We start from the raw sequence: 19,815 nt of genomic DNA on the forward strand, positions 1-19,815 counted from the left end.
TGCCCCCAAGGCAGGGGAGGGTACCAAGATGTGTCACACTATGGCAACTGCGGGGGGGAGGGGGGGTGGAAGCTGTCCCATAGGAACCAATCACTGGCAGTGCCCAGGCACCTGAAAAGCCATCCAGATTAGATTTGCTTTTCCTTGAGCTTCAGCATTCTTGATACTTATGCTAAATCCCTATTTTATATAATTAAGTTAGAGAGCTGGCAGCCCTGGCTTGATAGTGGTTGTGAAGGGCCCAGCCTCTCGTACACTGACTTCCAGTGCTGGCTGTTTGAGGGCAGGGAGAGTGCACTGGCCAGCCCTCTGCCCCCTCCCCACACACACTCAGGGTCCTTGTGGGTGACAGGCTGCCATCCTGGACCTCTTCCTCTTGGAGTCCTTAGCAGTTCTGAGGAAGGAGTATGTTTCACAGAACGCAGGTAGGGCTCAGTCCCCATGCAGTTTCTAAAGCCACCCATTCAGGGGGCCTCTGGGCTCAGATCTTTTCAGCTGTGGTATCAGCCTGGGCCTGTATAAACCTTGAAGGAGGTGTCTGTTGTCTTTGTGGACCTTTTGGGTCCAGGGGATGCCTCACTGCTGCCCTCAGGTAGGGGTGAGGCGAGAGACCCACTAGGGGCGTATCCCTGGTGGCTGTAACCTCCTTGGTTCTTCATTTTTTACTGTCCTGATACCCAGGGAATCATGTACTCTGATGGTGTCCAGGGTTATCCTCCCATCCAGGCCCCTGACCGGCCCACTCCTCAGGTCTTTATTCTTTCCAGCCTGAAATCGCAAAGCACGGGTGCCCTCCTGCTCCAGAGGCTGCCTGGCACCAGTCTGTTGGGCTCACTCCCCACCCACCCATCTCCCTCTGGAACCTCTTGCCTAAAGCTGGGCTGCAACATGTTCCCACCTCACTGGCATCTCTGACCTTCATTGTTTTTCTAGGAGGAGACGCGAAAGAAGCCCAAGATGTCTATTGTGGCATCTGCTCAGCCTGGTGGCGAGCCTCTATGCACTGTGGACGTGTGAGGAGGTGGTGGACCAGGCATGGGGGCTGCCAGCTCTGTTGCCAGGAAGACCATGCACTGCTCACTCTGCAGCCTCTCATCTCCAATCTAAGTTCCTCCCCTGCAGCCACATGTCTGAGGCTGGGGCCAGAGGGGTGGGGCTCCAGTGTATGGGGACAGCCAGGGCCACATTCTACTATACCGTTTCCTTGTGGGCCACCCACAGGTCTGAGTGGACGTGTTCAAGCATCAGCTCATCCTGCCTGTGCAGGTGGAAGCTGAGCTTGGAGATGACCTATGCTTTTACAGGTTTGCTGCAGACTGGTTTTACGAATATTTTCATGAATTTTAGTATGTAACATGCACTGACAAGAAATGATAGTTGGATGACAGATGAAATGAGAAGTGATGGCCGAGTGCTATGGCGCCCTGTGCCTAGGGCTTCTGCAGGCCACTGCAGGGACCTGGTCAGAAGGCGCATGCTGGCACACCATCCCCTTTCCTGCCTCCTGTGTTTTCCCTTTTTTTCTGAAAATGATATAACAGGAAAGAGTATTTCAGACCTTTTCGGTTTAAAATAAACACAATTTTAGTATCAGAACTATTTTTCAGAGATAGCAGGTAAATCATCAAGGTGATTATTTTTCAGCCAGTGTGTTTCTGCCTGGCTTGTTCCCCAAGCTCTGAGCTGGGTTGTGATCCATTTTTCCAAGTCTTTTAAAAAATTAAATATTTTTTATTGATTTGAGAGAGAAAAACAATCAATTTGTTGTTCTACTTATTTATGCATTCATTGGTTGATTCATGTATGTGCCCTGACCAGGGATCAAACCCACAAACTTGGCATATCATATCAGGATGATGCTCTGACAAACTGAGCTATCCACCCGGTCAGGGCCTTCTGAATAAGTCTTAATGCCCTAAAAACACACCTTAGATACCTAGGATGGTTGCCTTCACTGGCCTTTGGCAACTTTTTACTAAAGATTTTTGCACAGTCAAATCCCTCTGTCCACCCTTCAGTTTTTAAAGCTTTTATGATATTTTAGCATTTGGAAAGAAACTTTTACAGTGTGTAGAAGATAGATTTGGAATCATGTAGCAGATATAAACAATTAATGAATTTTAGCACGTGGGTTTATTTAAGAAGAGGGAACAAGGACCCTTAGTGCAATCCATTCTTGATCACAAACTGGCACTCCTCTCCAGATTTGGTGCAAGCACATGGATGGTAGCTTCACTGGATTTCCAAGGCAGCCGCCCTGTGCAGCCAGGTCTGGTAACCAGCTCACTCTGACCAGCAGCCTGTGCTCTCCAGGTGGCCCCTGTGGACAGGTGCAGGGTTAGATGTGACCCTGTCCTGAGTCCCAGGGGGTGTGAGGGGCCCTTGCTTGTCCCCACATGTAAGGTAGTGGTGGTTAGCCATTGGTTTCTTGTTCCCAGCACCTCTACAGGTTGCCACACACTCATGGTGCACTGCCAGATACAGGAGCCCAGCACTGGGTTGCATTGTTACGTTCTTTGGGTGTGCCTGTCCACCACATCCCCTGTGGATGGTGTTTTGTTTCCAGGAAGACAATTGGTGGTATCTGCTTCCGGGAAGACAATGTTGGCCTTGTGGGCCACCCAGTGTATCCCTCCCTCAGCACCCATGTGACCAAGGTTAGCTTCTGTGTTGACCTTTATAAAACAGAATCCTCAATCAAGATTGTTGCTGTAATTATACTCTTGCTTCTGTCTTGCTTCCTGTCTGCAGCAATGAATAATTGACTGTGACGGTTTGCCCTTAAAACAGCCAGATGCGCCATTATGAACCAAAGCTTTGTGCACGTGTTCCTAGAAGTGGGTGAGCCTCTGTGGCCCCACCACATCCTTTCTCTTCCCATGTGTGGTGTGCGTGTTGTGTGCACAGCTGTGCTGTGGGGGTAGAGGGCAGGGAGAGCCTTTGATGATGCCACCTCTGTGCATCATATACTTCCTAGATGGTGGCTGGGCCGTGGCTGTAACAGTGAGCCTGGATTGTTTGGACACATAAAACAAAACTGTCCAAAGGTTCTGACTGGTGTTTTTTTCCAGCTGTGGGAGAGGTCTTGTGGACCCTCAGTTTGCCAGAACCTCTCTGGAGCAATCCCCAGCGAGCCTAGGGCATTTGCCTGGACACAGCTGCTCCCCATAGTAGCTGAGCAGCATCCCAGCCCAGCTTCTTCAGGGCTCACTTGGGGGTGGAACAAAATTGAGGGTCCTCCCTTTGGTGCAGGGAAGTTGGGGGGGGGCGGGCGCGGTAGACAGGCAAGGCCAGCCCCTTGCCCTGTGCTCTTCATGCCCCCTTCCCCCCCTACACTTGGCTTTTGAAATTTGAATCTGCTTTTCCTTGGAGTTAAGCATAAAACACCAAGCCCTGCTGTTCGGAGGGGCTGGGAGAACTGCCCCAACACAGCTGGGTCTATTGGCTGTACGCAGGGCTGGCAGGGTGCTAGCAGAATGAGGCTCAGGCTTAGACCTATCCCCAAGGTGCCCTCTTACCTCCGTCCCTTTGCACTGCAGTGAGGGGGCAGAACCCCTGTATACCGAAGCTCTGGGTTCTCATCACAGAAACATCAGTAGTTTAGCAGTTGTTTATTCTGGCCCTTGTGGTCCAAAAAGAATGAGTGTGTGTACCTGTGTGCAGGGTGCAAGAGCCTGTAACCCACAGTAATGGGAAGGCCCTAGGCAGGACAGCTGGGTCTTGTGTCCTGTTGGAAGCACTACCTCAGTGTTTTGGGGTGAGGCAAGGATTTGAGGAGCCACTTGGTTTCTACCCCTGTGATGCCAATTAGACCTGTTCTGGAAAGGCTGGTTTCCACTGCTCCAGGGCCTAGGAAGGAGGGGAGGACCCAGATTCCTGCTGGGTGTCATCTGGGGGCCCAGATGAGTGCTGAGCTGGTGGGTCCTTGGGCTCCAGGGTCTCTGTGCCATTGGGGTGCTCCACCCTCTCGAATAAGATGAGCATCTCGCAATGCGGGGTCTGCGGGAACAGGTCCACAGCCACAGCTTTGACTGGCCGGAAGGGGGTGCCTTTCACCCGATTAGATGGGGCTCTGCAGAGGCTGTGGTGGGAAGGGAGTAGTCCAGGTTAGTCACATGGCTGGGCTCCTGTGGGAGGCATGGGGCTGGGTGCTGGCCCCATTCCACCCCAAGCCCCCACCTTAACTCACTCTACAAAGTTGCCCATGGCCGCCCGGGGGTTGCAGGAGACGTACAGGAGCCGCTTGAGGTTCTCAGCTCTGCGGACGGCCAGGATCACTTTGGAATCTGAGGAGGTAGACTCCTTAAGGGAAGGTTCCCACCTCAAAGAAGGGGTAGCCCAATGGATGTGGACATCAGGCCTGAGGCTGCACAGCCTGGTGGTCCACCCAGACGCCACTGTCCTCCATTCCCTGTACCACCCCCAAATGGAGGTTTACTCACGGAGGCCGGCGCGGGGTGGGTCCAGGATGGCAACAAGCTGCTGGGAGGCCAGTTTGCTCACCAGGGCAGGCACCAGGTCCTCGGCCCTCCCGCAGTGGAACTCGACGTTGCTCAACTCTGCAGATGGTACAGCAAGCCTGTTGGGATCCAGGATGCTCCGCCACACTGGGCCCGCTGAGCTGCCTGGTGTGTCCTGAAGGCCCTGACCAGATGCCTTAGGAAAACTCACTGGCCAGGGAGCTTGCTCACCCTCCTTCCCTATCAGGCAGCCCCAGGCAGGCATTGGGGGTGCACACTAGGGGTCCTGTTGTGCCTTCTGCAGTTTCTGTCACGTGTCCCCCCTTCCCCCCCCCCCCCCCCAAGCCATGTAATGGATTCTAGGTGTGGTGTTGAGGTATGTAGCGGTGGGGACTGCCCACTGTGTGGTACACTGGCTCTCACCATTGTTGTTGGCATTCACCCGGGCATCATCCACAGCTTCCTGGGACAGCTCAATCCCCACAACTCTCTTTACCTTCTGAATCAAGGAGAGGGTACAGGCTGAGGGTGCCCTGCACCTCCCCAGGGGCTTGGGGTGGAGAGTAGCAGGAGGCATTGGGAGGAGAAGAGAATTTGGGACAGGCTAGGGGGGTCACAAAGTGGTGATAGCAGGAGGGTTGGGTGAGGAGAGGGCATCCTCAGCTGGGGTGGGTGGGAAGGCTCACCCGGGCCAGGGCCAGGCCGATGGTGCCAGTGCCACAGCATACGTCCAGCACTGTGCTCTCCATGTCCAGCTGGGCCCAGTCCTGGATGACTGTGTAGAGGACCTCAGCAGCTGGGGTGTTCACCTGGAGGGTGGGCCAGCACGACCCAGGATGTCAAAGCAGCCCCACTGCCCAAGTTTGCCTCCCCCCTGCAGCGCCCCACCAAGTGCCTGCATCCCCCAGGGAACTCCCCCTCTCTAAGGCCTGTGGCCAGTCCCTGGCTCACTCATCTTTTTTCTAGGCCTGATCCCACCCCTTCCCCACCTCTAATTGTTGAAGCACCCCAGAGCTAGTGGTCCAACTGCTCCTCCATCTACAAGATGTTGGGCTACCTCACTCAGGGCCCTGACTTTAAAAGCAACTTGATGCTGACCCCCCACATCCCTAACTTAGGAACTTCTGAGTGATGGGTGTGTGGGACCCTCCCCCATCAACGTCAGGCACAGAAGACTTCAGAACTCTCACCAGAGCCCTGGCACCACCCAGATTCACTCCCTACATGTGGCTCCAGCAGGGTTATCACAAAGGTCTAGTTAGTGAAATTTACTACCTCGCAGCTCTTGGCTCCCCTGCCTGAATGCTCTCCCCCAAACTTCTGCAGGCGAACACTTGTCACCTACTCTAGCCCACTGTCCCAATTATGTCCTGGCATCACATCGGGCCTCCCTCCGTGTGTCTTTATGATCCCCAGGGCACTCGGCTACCTGGAAGAAGGCATGAGGGGAAATCTGGAAGCTCAACCCCAGCAGATCTTCATGGATGTACTGGTCCCCAGCAATGTGCTCCAGGGGCAGGCCCTCTTGGCTGGGAGTCTTTCTGTGGGTGGTGAGGCCAGTCAGTGTTGCTAGCTCTCGAAAGGATTCATCCCACCCTCCCATCCAGGCTCCTCACCGCTGTCCCTCCTTCACGAAGTAGAGGCAGGTCACCCCGCTGGCCTTGCCTGGCCCCACTGTGAAGTGCTGCGCTAAGGAGGCCTTCAGCCCTGCCAGCTCCTCGGGGCTCAGTTTCTGGAGGAAACAGTAGAAAAGGCCCTGTGAGGCTGTGTTGCATGCAACCCACTGTGGCTGGGACCCCTTCACCCAGCAGGGCCACCCAGCCCGAGACCTGAGGATGGAAGTAGGCAATGGCCATGGCTTGGCCACGGCGGCTGGTGCGCACGGTCAGCTGCTTCCAGTGGCCTGAGTACGTCTCTGGGTCGTATGCCGAGTACGGAGTAGACCTGTAGGAGCGATAAGCAGCCCTGAGTCCCCAACATCTCCTGACCAGAACTGGGCAAGCAACCTTCCTGCTCTCTCCTTTAGCCACACTCACCAGGCCACCACAATCATAGGACCCTCACCCCCACCTTTCCCCAGCAGGACTCAGGCTCTCTGCTATAATACAGAACATTCTGGAACCTTCTCCCTGCTGCAAGCCCTCACCGGATAAACTCTTGAAAGGCCTTCACCACCTGCTTGGTGGCCTCAGGGATGTGCACAGTGTCAAAGGGAGCCGCCACAGCACATGTCCCGCCCTTGTACTTTCCTAGCCGGCAGCCAACAGTGTTGTCCTCTCCATCCACTCCGATGCCCACCAGAAACTCACACTTGTTTCGATACTCGGTCTGCAAGGTGAGCAGAGGGAGGCAGAGAGACACAGCGGACCTTAACCTGGCAGCCCACCACTTGTTCATGGAGGGAACCGCAGTGAGTGGGAGAGGGTAATGTGTGAGAAGCCCCAGCTCCCCAGAGGGTGTGGCAATCCAGCTAGCAGTCTAGTGACCAACATGAGTAGTAAACGCAAAGCAAGAGGGGTGGGTGAGGACAGTTTTCTTTAGGAGCCTGGGGTAAAGGTTTGTGGGCTTGACCTGCTGGGGTGACGGTCTGACCCCCTCCAGTGGGCAGCAGGCTTTGTTGTGCTTGTGCCTCTGTGAGAGCAGCCAGGGCAGCAGGGCACGGTTGGTGCTCCCAATTTCCCTGCAGAGTGAGGTGGGACCAGGGTTAGACTCAGCCCGCTGCCCCCAAACCATCTCCAACTACTCTCCAAACACCTAGGTGCCTAGGACCCTCACTTTGTACCTCATTATCCCCACTGGTAACACATTATCCCCTCATTATCCCCTTACTGGCTAGCTCCCCAAGAGTCTGTGCAGATGCCAAGGAGGTCTGTTCAGAGCACAGGTAGGTCTGACCAAGCATGGAGCTGAACAGAGCTCCGGTGTCAAGGGGGTGACTGTTCACACTCACTTGGCAAGCTTCTGCAGCACCTGTTCACACTCCAGCCGCTTCCTGTCAAGCTGCTCATCATAGGGCACCGTCCAAAGAGGGGTCACTACATCAGCCACACATGTGGCTGGAGGCTCACCCTCATCCTCACGCTGCCTCTTCCTGGCCATGGGATCAGCCTTGGGCCTGGCCAGGCGCACGCTGAGAGGGCGGCCCTTCCAGAGGGCACCGTGCAGTACGCGCAAGGCCTTGTCCCGCTCAGCGGCACAGCGGAATGTCACAAAAGCGCAAGGAGGTTGGCCGAAGAGTTTGGTCTTATGGGGCTGCAGGCCAAAGCGACCCAGAAAGCGTCGGACATCACTGAAACTGGCGTGGCGTGGCACGTTCTGCAGCTCCAATTTGAAGATCTCTGAAGTGAACAAGTCGTCCCTGATGTAGCTGTAGAGCCCTGGCTGAGGGCCTGACTTTGCAGCTGTCCCAGCTCCTCCTTCTTCCTCCTCCTTCTCGTGGGGGACTGGCGCTGCAGAGATGCCCAGGGCATTGCTGCTGTCCTGGCCGCAGCCATCCATTGGCCCAGGGCCCTGTGTGGAGACAGGCAGGGGCTGGATGAGGGGTGGACTCTGGGTCCTGAACGTCCAGGCTTCATCGCCTCACATTTAGCCCTCCATTTAGTGCTTCCTACACCCAGCCCCACCCTTTCTATCATCCTCACCCTCCAATCCCTTCTCTCCCATCTCACACCCCCATCCCCAGTGGTTTCCCACCGCGCCCCCATCTCCATCTCCTTTCATGAAGTCCGCCATCGCCGCCCCGCGTCTCTAGCCGGGATCTCCCTTCACTTTGCTTCGTGGTCGAGCTTGTCAGTCATCGTCCGGACGGTCCGTCCTGCTGCCTGGATTGAGGGGCCGTCTCCACCGCCTCACCCTGGGCCTGGCGCACGGGAAGCTCGCAGAGCGTGGGTTTGGCACTCTGAGCCCGCCTCCCAGCTCCGACCCGAGGGCGAGGCTCCAACCCTCGGGGCTCAGGTCCCGGTCTCGGGAATGGGGTGCACCGCCCGCCGGCCAGGGGTTCACGCTAGTGGCTCGCCTCGCCGGCCCCTGTCCAGTCGGCTAGCGCATGCAGACTAGGCGGTGCGCCTCCATCATCCTGGCTTCCGGCTACGTCATCGCCACGCGCCAGCACCGACTCCAGCGTCTGGCTCCCGCTTTCTAGAGCCCTAGACCGCGCGCGGCCGAGGGGCGGAAGTGCGCGCGAGGGCCGTCGGGAGCGCACGCTCTCTGGGCTGCCGGGAGGGCCGGGCATGCGCCGCGGGCGTTTTGGCGGGAAGCACGGGGCGGGCCGGACAATGATAATGTCCGTCGCCTGAGCCAATAAAGCTGCACTGGTTTTGAATCGCGGCGCGTTTCCCGCCTCCGGGGTCAGGGGTCAGGGTTCGGGTCGCTGGGCGGAGGGAAGAGCGGGCGGGCGGGAGGCGCCGGCGCCAGACGCGGAGTGAAAGAGCTACGAGTAGCCGCCGAGAGGCCCCGGAGCCAGCAACGACCAAGCCAGCCGCTCCGCCGCCGCCGCCGCGCCGCCATGGCGGCCGCCAAGGTGCGGCTGGGCCTGGGGGGGGGGGGGGTAATGGGCGGGGGCCTGGGGCCCGAGGCCGCTACCGGCGGCCACGTGGGCGGCCCGCGCCGTTGTCGCCAACCCCCGCTGGCCTGCGATCTTGGCGCTTGCGGGTCGCCGTGGCGCGGGGTCGGGCTGTGGGGACTGCGGCCTGGGGTCTCGAGACATTCGGAGCCAGGATGCGCGGGGCCTGGGGTTGCGGGCTCGGGCCCGGGGTCTGCGGGTGTCTACGCGACCTTGGGGCGGCCCCACCGCCCAATCTTAATTGGTCTCGTGTTCACTTCACCGCTCTCCTAGGACGCAGGCCGGTTTCCTCCGGCTCGGCCCACATGCGGGCTTGCCACCGAGATCGTGCATCCCTCCCTCTGTGGTCTACGCAGCACTTCATTCATTCTGGCCTAACCTCGAACGGCCACAGGCCTCTGCGGCGGAAGCGCTCGCGGTCCGGGGGGGGGGTCCTGGACGTGCGGACCCAGGGTGGGGGCTGCTTTGTTGGCAGCGGCTGTCGGCTTTGCGGAGCTGGCCGCGGCAGAGCCGCAGTGCTGCCCAACCAAGGAAAGCAGCAAAGGCTTATCTTTTCTTTCTCGGCTTCAATCTGTTCATGAAGTGTCCGGGTTTCTCACAGTTTTGTGGATCAGAGCCGCGTGTTCTGTACCTAAGATACGATCCTTTGTGTCCTATCTAAAGTGGACCAGAATTTTATGGCTCTTTTGACTTTAATTTCCGAACCAAGATAAAGTTTCTGACAGAACTGTGAATTCCTTGTAAAAGCTGGCAGTCCCAACTTTTTCGTCTAGGAGGCAAGAGCACACATTTTTCTCAACCAGTACAAACTCAACGGGTTGCTTTTTGCTTTACTTGTCACACTGTCCTCTTCAGTCCATCATTGTGCCCTTTAATCTAAACTTGGAGATATTAGTATCTGCATTTTACAGACGAGGACACTGAGGCTCAAAGAAATGGGGCGCTTTCTCCCAGGCCACTTGTTTAGTAGGTGGCTGAGTTTTAGGAACCCCGGTCAGATGTGATTGATGCATCTAGGGGAGGGTGCCGAAGCCCAGCGAGTCTCACCCTGTGCTGGGCGGACATGCAAACCTTTCCTAGTGTGAAAGGCTGTAGGCGTAATCTCTTGCTTTGTGGTGAGGCCATTCGCTGGTGGGGATGCCCACTTTGGACACTGGTGAGCCCTGGCTTGCAGGCCATCCGCCAACTCTCCACACCTCCCTCCATAGGACACCCATGAGGACCATGATACCTCCACCGAGAATGCAGACGAATCCAACCACGACCCTCAGTTTGAGCCTATAGTTTCTCTTCCTGAGCAAGAAATTAAAACCCTGGAAGAAGATGAAGAGGAACTTTTCAAAATGTAAGTAACTGATCCTGTTACAGAAGTAGATATCTTTTGTTTAAGACGGAATTTGTGCTTATTATGGGTGCCCAGGCCTTGGCTTGACCTATAATTGGACCGAGGCTGAAGAAAGGGTCTGGGATTGTGTGATGACTAATCAAGGCTGCTATTGCAATCCACTTGTTACATCATTTATTACTGGGTACCCCTGCTGCTCTGTGGCCAGTGCTGTGGAGGGCACAGGCACTCCCTGGTGTCCTGTGGCTATTCCTCTATCCACAAAGGTGCATCTCCCCCTGTCCTGCCGACTCCCACAGCCCCTTTCCCTGGGTTGAGCAGGGAGTCTACTATTATTACTATCTTTTATTATTATTATTATTATTATTATTATTTTGCACATGGACTTTAGCATTCTGAAGCTTGTGAGTCCTTGATTCATTGTGTTTAATGCACAAAACAATGCCTGGAATTACAAACGAAAATGGGAAGTGTTACAGTTACTGAGGTTACTTTTTAAAAGTTACTCTGAATGTGCTTCTTGGTACCCTAAGTGAGAAGCTACAAGGCATAGTTTCTGGAGGGGGAGGGGCGCGGCGGTTAGTGTTGTTTTGAAGCAGTGCCTAACCAGCAATGTGTTGTTGAGATGTCTGACCTGTGGCCTATTGGGTATGCTCAGAATTGCAGGAAATGCTACAAGTTGATGAGAATAGGGTGTAGTTGTCCCTAGTCCAAGTTTGTGGAACTCCTCCTTCTCCCCCCTCCCCAAACCTATCCAAGATACTGGGTTATGGTTTGAGTGCTTTGCTTTGGGTGGTGGCAGGGGAGCAGAGGCAGTCACCAACCCTGGGACCCATCTGTTTAAGGAAGGGAGCTTGGGGAGACCAGCTCCCCACAACTCCCAAGGACCTGGGAAAGTGTTGGGGAGCCTAAGAGACTCAGTTGGGAAGTTTGTAAGGAGGACATTCTGATAAAAGGGAAGTGTGTGGAGGGCCGTCTGCCCTGTTTATCGGAATTCTGACTTAGGGGAGTGTTGAAGGTGGTGCCTCTAATTATTCCTTGACCTTCCCAAACAAGTCTGTGCTTATGCAGACCCCCGGGCGTTTTCTCAAATCCTTATGCTTAATCCCCGGATGCCCTTGCCTAGAGGACAGTGTAAACACACGTATCCTCCCAAAATTACTGACTGTATCTAAAGATAAAAATTCCAATAAAAGCCTAATGAGGCAGGCAATCGAGGCTGCTTGGACCCTTGAGCCAGGCAAGCCCCTTAGCCCTCTCCCCCACAGTCACACTGTGTTGGAGTCATCTGTTCATCCGATGTTCAGGGGCTGCTGCAGGAAAGAAGAGATGGATGTGCCCCTTTGATTTCAGAAGGTGGTTCTCCAAGTCTCTGCTCTGCCCAGAAATGATGCTGCAGCCAGGAGTGAGGTCTGCTAGTGGTGCTAGTACTGTCACCTCCTTGTCCCTGTGGGGGCGGGAGGTGCTCTTGGTGTCCTAGACACAGGCCCTTCCTGGGGGAAGTGAGGCCAGTAAGTCTGGCCTTTGTATGTGGCTCTGAGGGCTCTAGGTCAAAGCCCTGGAGGCATCCTTGTGAGAACATGGTCTCCCTTAACAGAATTGAGTTTTAGGGAGAGAGCAGAATTTCTGCAGAAAAGGGAATAACAGAGTTGGGATCCTGTGGGGAAGCAGAAGGGGCAGGTGTGGTTGGTGATGGGAGGGTGTTGGCCTGAGCCCTAAGGAGGACTGCTGGGCTCAGGGCTGGGGTGGCGGCCTTGCCTGGGCCCAGTGAGGTACCGTTCTTGTCAGGAAGTCAGGGTGTTGGGCCAGAGCCTGGTGGCCTGGTGGGGGCTGGGGAAGCACAGGGGGCATCTCACAGCTGAGGGAGAGGTTGGCTCGGTGGAAGGCAGGGGTCCTTGGCCTCCGTCTGCCTCCATGCTGTCCCTGTGGCCCCACGGGTCACCAGGAAGTCCTGTACCGTGTTCACAGACATGCTCAGGAGACTCAGGTGAGCTCTTTTGCTGATGAGTCAGGTCTTTCTGTTAGAAAACGTTGTGACTGGCCCTAGTCGGTTTGGCTCAGTGGTTAGAGCATCGGCCTGCGGACTAAAGGATCCCAGGTTCGATTCTGGCCAAGGGCACATGCCTGGGTTGAGGGCTTGATCCCCCGCCCTCCTCACCCGTAGGGGGCGTGCAGGAGGGAAGCCAATCAATGATTCTCTCATCATTGATGTTTCTATCTCTTTATCTCTCCCTCTCTGAAAAAAAAAATTTAAAAAAAAGGAAAAGAAAACGATGTGACTGTAGAAATCTTTTATTCTTTCTTATCATCATGTTAAAACTGGAATTTGCTTTTTTTGCTCTTTTGGTGACATTTTGGTTTGTAGTTCTTGTAGTGCAAAGAAAGGAACAGGTGTACGTTGAGACATCAGATACAGCTGTTTGTTTAACACCCAGAAAAGAAGTGCTTTTTCCATCAAAAGGTTGGTACCTTTGTCTGGTACCTTTCCTGTGTATCTAAGCTCTCACTTAATGGCTTTTCTTGAAGGCGGGCAAAGCTGTTTCGATTCGCTTCAGAGAACGATCTCCCAGAATGGAAGGAGCGAGGCACCGGCGACGTCAAGCTCCTGAAGCACAAGGAAAAGGGGACCATCCGCCTGCTCATGCGGAGGGACAAGACCTTGAAGATCTGCGCCAACCACTATAGTAGGTGCCTCTCGGTGTGTTTTCCTTCTGGGCCCCGGCACTGCATCGGGGCAGCTTCCAACCTGCGGGCAGCCTGCCTCACGGCTGCACTGGGACCCAGGAGTGTGCCGTTCCGCCAGTGCACGTTTACAGTGTGTGTTTTCTTCTAATTTAAACTAGGAAATGAGGTTTCCCAACGTGCCTCAGAACTCAGAGCAGACCTGCAGAGAAGCTTATAGCCCACGGGGGTGTGGAGACTGGGCAGGTGGGACCAAGCGGGATGGAGGCAGAGCCCCAGTGTGGCCTCGGAACCAGGCTCGGCCTAAGGGCGTGTGAGTGCGTTTGTGTGTGTGCTCACGTGCCTCTGTGTGAAGTGCCTGGGCGGCAGCCTTCCCACCCGTTGGTGTGTTCTGTCCCCACATGGTGTTCCCTGGGGAGGACGTGGGACTGGAACGGGGTGGACATGGGCTTGTGCTCACCCTTAGGAGCCCGTGAAGCTTCACAGGAGTGGGTGAGGCGGGTGGAAGCCCTTAGGCAGGTGTGACGTTAGCACTAGGCTCAGTGCGGTGGGGTTTTCAGGATTAGCCACCCGAGGCCTGGCCTGTGAAGAGGTGACTGAAGTCAGCGTGTCCTGGACTCCGTTTCTGGTCCAGGGCCGGGCTGCATTTCTGGTGTGACGTGTGCCTGACAGCGCAGGGCCCCTTTGCTCACAGGGTGACTGCTGTCAGGAACCAGAGTGCATTGGCCCTCAAGGGTGATGTGGGGGGGGGGGTCCTCCTTGTACCACAGTTGCTTCGGGCCCATTCGGCCTCTGTGTGCCAGTCTCCACGTCCCAGCCTGTCCGCTCTTCCCTGTCATTACCTATCAGCCCAATTTGAAGTGCCTCCTCGGGGGTCTTCCTGACACTTGTGCTATTTTTAGAGCCTTGCCAGGTTGCTAGGTCACTTCTGTGTGAGATGCAGGTGAGTCCTGGGCCTGGTGCACACCATAGGCCCTCGATGGACCTGGTGGTTGATGGTGGGAGGAGGCTGTGCATACCCTGCGAGGCACACAGGCTCACCACTCGTCTGGGTGATGATGGTGATGTGTTGCCCAGGGCTGGGCATGGCCTGTCCCACATTCCCGGAGGCCTCTGCTGGTAGACTGCTGGGCATGGCACTGGGGGTGCTTTTCTTTCAGAACAGCTAGTCAGTCTCCCTTGGATCTGTATGGAGCCTGTGGAGATGGGGCAGGTTTGCTCATTCCAGGCCATAACTATGTCGTCCGTGACATGTGACCATGTCACAAGGCTCATAGTGCCCACTTCCGGTAGCCTTGCACCTCCCCGCTGGCCTCCCTTGGCAGTATATGGCTGAGATTGGTTATGTGATTCTGACTGCACCATTCTGGGTGATCGTCCCACTTCTCAGCTTTTGGCCCTCTGATGACCCCCACCTTCCAAAGGGTCAGGTCCCCAGGAAGGGCTGGTCTGCTTGTCATTGTGCCCATGTCTCTCCTGGGTCTGGAGCCTGCACCAGGGGGCAGGGTGTGATCAGCTGCATTGGCTCTGGAGCCCTTGACTGCACTGGGATTGGAGATCCTCACCAAGGTACCTCATTGTCAGGGAGCAGGGCCACCCTGTTCCCTGATTTAGGGTGTTCCTGGTTTTAAGTGAACATGGGGCATTTTAAAAGAGGTTTGGGTAAATTCCAGATTGCCCCAAATCATCCCTGTTTTGCCCAAAATGGGACCTGGGGTTGGCAGCCAGAACTGCAGTCCTGGAGTGGCGTGGCCGGGGTGGTAAGTTGGCTCTGTGGCAGTGGGCATTTTCCTCATGGCGCTTCTCCTCCAGTCACGCCAATGATGGAGCTGAAGCCAAACGCAGGCAGTGACCGTGCCTGGGTCTGGAACACCCATGCCGACTTTGCTGATGAGCGCCCCAAGCCGGAGCTGCTGGCCATCCGCTTCCTCAATGCTGAAAGTAAGCAGGAGCGGGGGCGGGCCGCTGGGCGGGCCTGAGTGCTGCCGCCTGTGTTACAGTGTAGCAGTTTCATTGCAAACAGAAACACTATTGCTTTTCAGGGAGAATTGATGGTAATTGGGAAGCTGTGGTGGGAATTGTTACTACCTTGCTATCTGGTGGGCCCTCAAGGAAGGGATCTAAGTGCAGTCAAGCCAGATACCCTGGAGTCCAGGAGCATTGCCTTTCCCTCTTAACCTCAGAGGAGGCTGCACCAGCGGGTTTCCCTTCACCATCACCTGGGTGCCAGCAGGGGCTGTGCTAAGATCCACAGGCTTAGTCTGATCTCTCCCCTGCTTGGGTGTCTTTTCAGCCCAGGTTGTCAAAGCTGTGCCCAGTGGGCCCTGCAGAAGTTGGGTGGGTGCTGGAGCTCAGCGGCCCAGTAGCTCACTCTTGGTGTGAGTGGACCTCACTTCTGCCCTAAGAACGGGGCCTATCCAGCAGCTACGTCAACATGAGTGGAGAGCAGAGTACCTGGGCGGAGGCCCTGGCCCTTGGTTGCATGAGGCCACCACACTGCGGCTGTGTCCGATTGTTACAGAGTCAGATGGAAGGCGATAGCTCAGCATAGCCACTAGCCTCGGGCGGGACCTAAGAAACAGTCCCTGCCCAGTCTGGGCAAAAGTGCATCCAGGGTCATGTCAGATGGCCCAACTTGTCCGAATGGCCATGGCACAGGCCCTTAACGAGTCCTGGCTCTTCACACTTGCTGGACTTGTCCCCTTCCCTTCTCAGGGTTCTGAGGAAGTAAGTCTCTTCTTTCTGCAGATGCACAGAAATTCAAGACAAAGTTTGAAGAATGCAGGAAAGAGATCGAAGAGAGAGAAAAGAAAGGTAACACGGTGTTCGTGGACGGGGCCTCCTTGCAGACTCACTCTGCACCCGGCTGCAGTCCCAGGCGGGTGCTTTTTCTGTCTGCCACAGAAACATTCCAGGGCTGCGACCACCTTGCCCTGTCTAGGGTGATGCAGCTGCCTGGGGACATGGTGCTTTCTGGGGAGTGAGCTGGCATTCGAGGCCCCAGTGCATGCTCACTGGCCTGGCCTCACTGCACTTGGGCAGGTCACGGGTGTTTGACTGGAGCCCTACAGAGGCTGAATGGACTTTGAGAGGTCCTCACGGCCCTTTGCTTATTCAGGGCCTGATAATGGCTGCCATAGCCAGTGACCAGACACAACTGAGCAGACTGACTGAGGTCCGTCCCAGGTGTGTGTGTGTGTGTGTTTGGGTGACTGGAGGCATGCGATAGAACAGCAGCCTGTCCTGTGGGGAGTGTGTCAGGCTCCCGCGAGGCAGGTGCATCTCGCTCCAGCGTGGGCTGGGGAGAGCGGCGCTTCTCTGTTCTTACTGTGTTCCCCCGTGTTCCAGGAGGATTGGGCAAAAACGATAATGCCGAGAAAGTGGCTGAAAAGCTAGAAGCTCTTACGGTGGAGGAGAGCAAGGAGTCCGAAGAGGAGGAGACCAAGGAGAAAGCTGAGGAGAAGCAATAAGTCCTCTGCCCTTGTTTTCTGTTCCTTTTTCCTTTTTTAAAAAATTTGCCCTGCCCCATCTTTTCGGTTTGTTTTTATTCTGTTTTGTTTTTACAAGGGACTTTATATAAAGAACTGAATTCCAACATTCAGGTGGTTTTTTTTTTTTTTTTTTTTTTTGAAGTTTTTGCCCTATCGAAGATGACCAGAAAAATCCATTCCCCAGTCATGAAAATGTACTGTGCTAACTTTCTTTTCCATAGTGGAAACACTTATTTATAGTCATCAAACATAGTGAATAAACAGCTCATTCGAAACCTTCACGGAGGGCAGGATTGTGTGCGCCGGCCCTGTCCTGGCAGCTGTGTGGGTTCCTGCTGGCTCCAGGGTGTTGGGTGGCACTCTGGGTCTGACCCTGCTCGTTAGCACTTGTTCTGTCCTGGACTTTGGGCCACTGTTGGGGCTGTGGTGTGTCTGAGCTGGTACTAGTGGGGCAACTGGGCTGAGGGAGACCAGTGCTGGGTACTGCCTCCTGAAGGCCGCATGTGCCTTTGCCAGGTGGTGAGGAGTAGATAGGGTTTTTTCTTCTTTCACCTTCGGGGAAGAGAAAGGAAGATCAGATTCCTTGGCTGTGGTACAAGGAGGCCAAGCAGGTCTCCAGGCTTCGGCGAAGGCTGTCTCTAGTCGGCCCTCAGCCAGGGATAGGCCGGTCCCATAGCACCCAATCCAGTCTGTTGCAGTGCCTCGGCAGGCCTTGGCCCCACCGCCATCGTCAGAGAAAACCATCCCATCGTCCACTTGTTCCCGGCATCCATCTGGGTGGAATTACGGACATCTGCAATGGCTTTAAATAAAAGGATGCTTTCAAGAATGCAAATGGGTTAGTGCCATTTGGGGGTTTGTCTTGTAGATGGGCTACCTCTGTAAAGTCATCCTGTTATAAAGGAGGATTTTTAGTGTGCCGGCAGGCGTTTGAAAACACATGGTCTTACCTGGGACGGTATGTTCCTGGCAGATAACCAGGCCTCCGAGGAGCTGTGGCCGTCCCACCCTCCAGAGGGGAGGAGCAAATTTGTGCCCACCCAGAGTGGATATCTCATGCCGCCTGGGGCTGTTTGACTTTAACACCTACCTACTGGAGGTGCTTTCCAGTGTGGCTAAGTCTAGCTGGGCCCTGTGTGTCCTGTGATGTTTGTCCAGTCTAAACTGTGTCCGTGGTCACTCGGGGATGCACCTCCAAAGGAAGCCACTCTTGTTTTAAAACTGAAGACTTCGTTGGCCAGCTTTGTCGTGTCCTGGTAGCCTTAGGCCTCAGGGCACAGGCCAGTGTTGGTGCAGTGATTTTTCCCACCCAAGGAAGGACACTGACGCGGGTGCACCACTCCTCTGGAACTGGAATGGTGATGCTGTGAAGGGCAGCTGCCCCTTCCCTAGAGGCCTCTGTTGGGTGCATTATGTGAAAGGTCCCAGGGGCTGGACCTTCGGGAAAGGTGGTCAGACTTGCCTTTCCGAACAGAATGGATGTTCCTGTTTTGGGCTCCAATGAAAGCTAACCCCACGTGATGTAAAACCCCAGGCTGACTTCTTGGGCGAGGAGATGTATCTCAAGCGGGGAAGGCCTCAATTGCTGGAGGAGAGTGGTGCTGTGACCAGGGTGCATTTAAAGATGCGGCTGTTCACACTACAGAAGGCGCTGCAAAGGGAGACATGCGAGTACGAGCAAGGACGCCAATAGGGGCTCCTTTAGCCCCCCTCACTCCCTGCCCCCAGCCAGTGTGGCACAGGTGATGATAAGCCAGAATTGAGGTGCTAACAATATTGGGGAAGAAGAGATACATGACCTACAATTTTTTCATTCCTGCGGGTGGGAAGGGGGGTTGGGAGAGCTGCACTTCCCTTTCCCTGGGATCTTAACTCCTTGGGTAGAGTATTTCTGGGCTGTGGCCTCACTGGGTCTGCCCCACCCAGGACCCCCTCTGCAGGGACCTCAGCAAAGAGACCTGAGAGGCCTTTCTTGCTATGACCAGCATTTGGCACTCCACAGCTCTCGGCTGTCCTGGCACCCCTACACAAAGCAGGGCCCTGCTTTGGGTGCAGTGGGTGAGTCGTTGGGAGGAGCCTCTTGATGTGTGGGCCTACGTCCAGGCCCTGTTACCAGAGGTTGAGGGGGGAGGGGGGCGCATTCCCTGTACAGGGCTGCAGAAGGGCAAGAACAAGGGTGAAGTGGGGCAGGGTTTGGCTGGAGTGGTGTCCCCTGCCCGGGGGCCTGTTTGTATTAGGCCTGTAGGGCTATGGCGTCTCAGCTAGGCTTGAGGAGGGGTCTGCTCCAGGTGGGGGCTGTCCTTTGTCCATCTCTGCACCTTGAACCCACCCCACTCCCCAGACCCTATCATAGAGCTAGTCCCCCACGGGCTGGGCCTCCCGGAGTGGGCAGAGGCTACAACTGGATGTGGGAGGAAGCACATCACCATATCTGTTGTCAAGCTGCATTAACGCTGAGGTCTGGCCCCCATCCAGGGTTCCTTAATAGCAGCCTGCGGCCTTTGGGGCTGGGGCCTTAAGAAGGCCCACCTACCGGCTTGGAGGGGCCTGTTGGTTGGCCAGGGAGCCACCGGGCCAGTGTCCGCGTGGCCGGAGGAGATGGTCGCAGTGCCACGGACAGAGGCAACTTGGTGCTCACTGGGGAGGCCTTGGAGCTTGATCGAGGTCCCAACCTCCCAGAGGCGCTGCTCTCGCTCCCCAGATGGTCCCGCCCACCCCGCGCCGGCTCTGCGAGGCCGCTGGTCCACCTTAAGCGGCGTCGGCAGGGGCGGGGGGATTTCCTGCCGGAGGTGGGCCTGACCGTGGGCCTATCCCACGCAGGGGCAGAGCGCCCGGGGCTTCCTGAGGGGTACTCCACCCTGCCTCGGGAGGCCGAGGGACTCGCCTGGCCCCGGGCCTTTTACCCACCCACACTCCAAGCCTGCAGCTTGGGCCAGGAGGCAGGGGGACTGTCCGCTAGCTGTGCTCCTCCAGCCAAGTGGCCCGAGGGCTGAGGGGTGGGAAGGGGATAAACAACCCAGGTGCCCGTGCAGGGTCACAACTGACCCCCTCTGGGGGGAGCTCCAGATGAGACGGGTCTGGCGCTCTCGAGAATGGCATGGAGCAGGGGCATCCGCCTGCCCGCAGGGACACGCTGCTCTGGGGTGTTTAGGGAGAGGTCTGCAGAGGCCCGGGAGGGTCCTGCGGACTGGAAACAGGATGCCCGGTGTCCTCTACCGTGTCCGGCTGGTGGGCATGGCTTTGCAGGTGTGCTACGGCTGTGTGGCTTCAGAGAGC

At 56.0% G+C, this 19,815-nt stretch overlaps 3 protein-coding genes and 1 non-coding gene across 9 annotated transcripts in view; 3 read left to right on the plus strand and 1 right to left on the minus strand.

Annotated features, from left to right (window-relative positions):
• The window catches only part of DGCR8 (DGCR8 microprocessor complex subunit), a 26,492-nt gene extending 23,791 nt beyond the window's left edge, over positions 1-2,701 (plus strand). For all 5 annotated transcript variants that reach the window (XM_028146997.2, XM_028146992.2, XM_008142595.3 and 2 more), the window contains one exon: positions 934-2,701. In XM_028146997.2, the coding sequence (XP_028002798.1) occupies positions 934-1,017 (84 nt within the window). In that variant the 3' untranslated portion in view covers positions 1,018-2,701. The remainder of the gene's footprint in view (positions 1-933) is intronic.
• Positions 2,115-8,564, minus strand: TRMT2A (tRNA methyltransferase 2 homolog A). Of its 2 annotated transcripts, XM_054712829.1 has the most exons (13): positions 8,154-8,564; positions 7,411-7,970; positions 7,032-7,140; positions 6,607-6,788; positions 6,290-6,404; positions 6,077-6,192; positions 5,890-6,001; positions 5,147-5,269; positions 4,884-4,959; positions 4,443-4,559; positions 4,190-4,286; positions 3,814-4,081; positions 2,115-2,320 (listed from the first exon to the last, which is right to left on the minus strand). In XM_054712829.1, exons 1-12 carry the CDS (start codon positions 8,190-8,192, stop codon positions 3,850-3,852), a joined length of 1,878 nt encoding a protein of 625 aa, XP_054568804.1. In that variant the 5' UTR covers positions 8,193-8,564; the 3' UTR covers positions 2,115-2,320; positions 3,814-3,849. The 2 variants fall into 2 exon arrangements, with proteins under 2 accessions (XP_054568804.1, XP_054568805.1); XM_054712830.1 differs by lacking the exons at positions 6,607-6,788; positions 7,032-7,140.
• Positions 8,565-8,808: 244 nt separating this feature from the next.
• On the plus strand, positions 8,809-16,820 carry RANBP1 (RAN binding protein 1). The gene is made up of 6 exons (XM_008142593.3): positions 8,809-8,979; positions 10,230-10,366; positions 12,893-13,050; positions 14,861-14,989; positions 15,797-15,862; positions 16,397-16,820. Exons 1-6 carry the CDS (start codon positions 8,965-8,967, stop codon positions 16,516-16,518), a joined length of 627 nt encoding a protein of 208 aa, XP_008140815.1. The 5' UTR covers positions 8,809-8,964; the 3' UTR covers positions 16,519-16,820.
• On the plus strand, positions 15,894-16,017 carry LOC114231971 (small nucleolar RNA SNORA77). The gene has a single exon (XR_003618005.2). It is a non-coding gene; the product is annotated as a small nucleolar RNA SNORA77 (small nucleolar RNA).
• Positions 16,821-19,815: the final 2,995 nt, after the last annotated feature.

The sequence above is a fragment of the Eptesicus fuscus genome, chromosome 23 (genome assembly GCF_027574615.1).
Source record: "Eptesicus fuscus isolate TK198812 chromosome 23, DD_ASM_mEF_20220401, whole genome shotgun sequence".
NCBI lineage: Eukaryota > Metazoa > Chordata > Mammalia > Chiroptera > Vespertilionidae > Eptesicus > Eptesicus fuscus.

What these genes read in the sequence shown, in the direction of transcription:
- RANBP1 (XM_008142593.3), top strand. An exon ending in GAAGAGGAACTTTTCAAAAT is followed by an intron (nt 10,367 to 12,892) that starts GTAAGTAACTGA and finishes CTTTTCTTGAAG; the next exon opens with GCGGGCAAAGCTGTTTCGAT. An exon ending in CCGCTTCCTCAATGCTGAAA is followed by an intron (nt 14,990 to 15,796) that starts GTAAGCAGGAGC and finishes TTCTTTCTGCAG; the next exon opens with ATGCACAGAAATTCAAGACA.
- TRMT2A (XM_054712829.1), bottom strand. Translation starts at nt 8,192, where the DNA reads ATGGCGGACTTCATGAAAGGAGATGGAGATGGGGGCGCG. An exon ending in TTCGTGAAGGAGGGACAGCG is followed by an intron (nt 6,002 to 6,076) that starts GTGAGGAGCCTG and finishes CACCACCCACAG; the next exon opens with AAAGACTCCCAGCCAAGAGG. An exon ending in CCCACCCCGCGCCGGCCTCC is followed by an intron (nt 4,287 to 4,442) that starts GTGAGTAAACCT and finishes CTACCTCCTCAG; the next exon opens with ATTCCAAAGTGATCCTGGCC.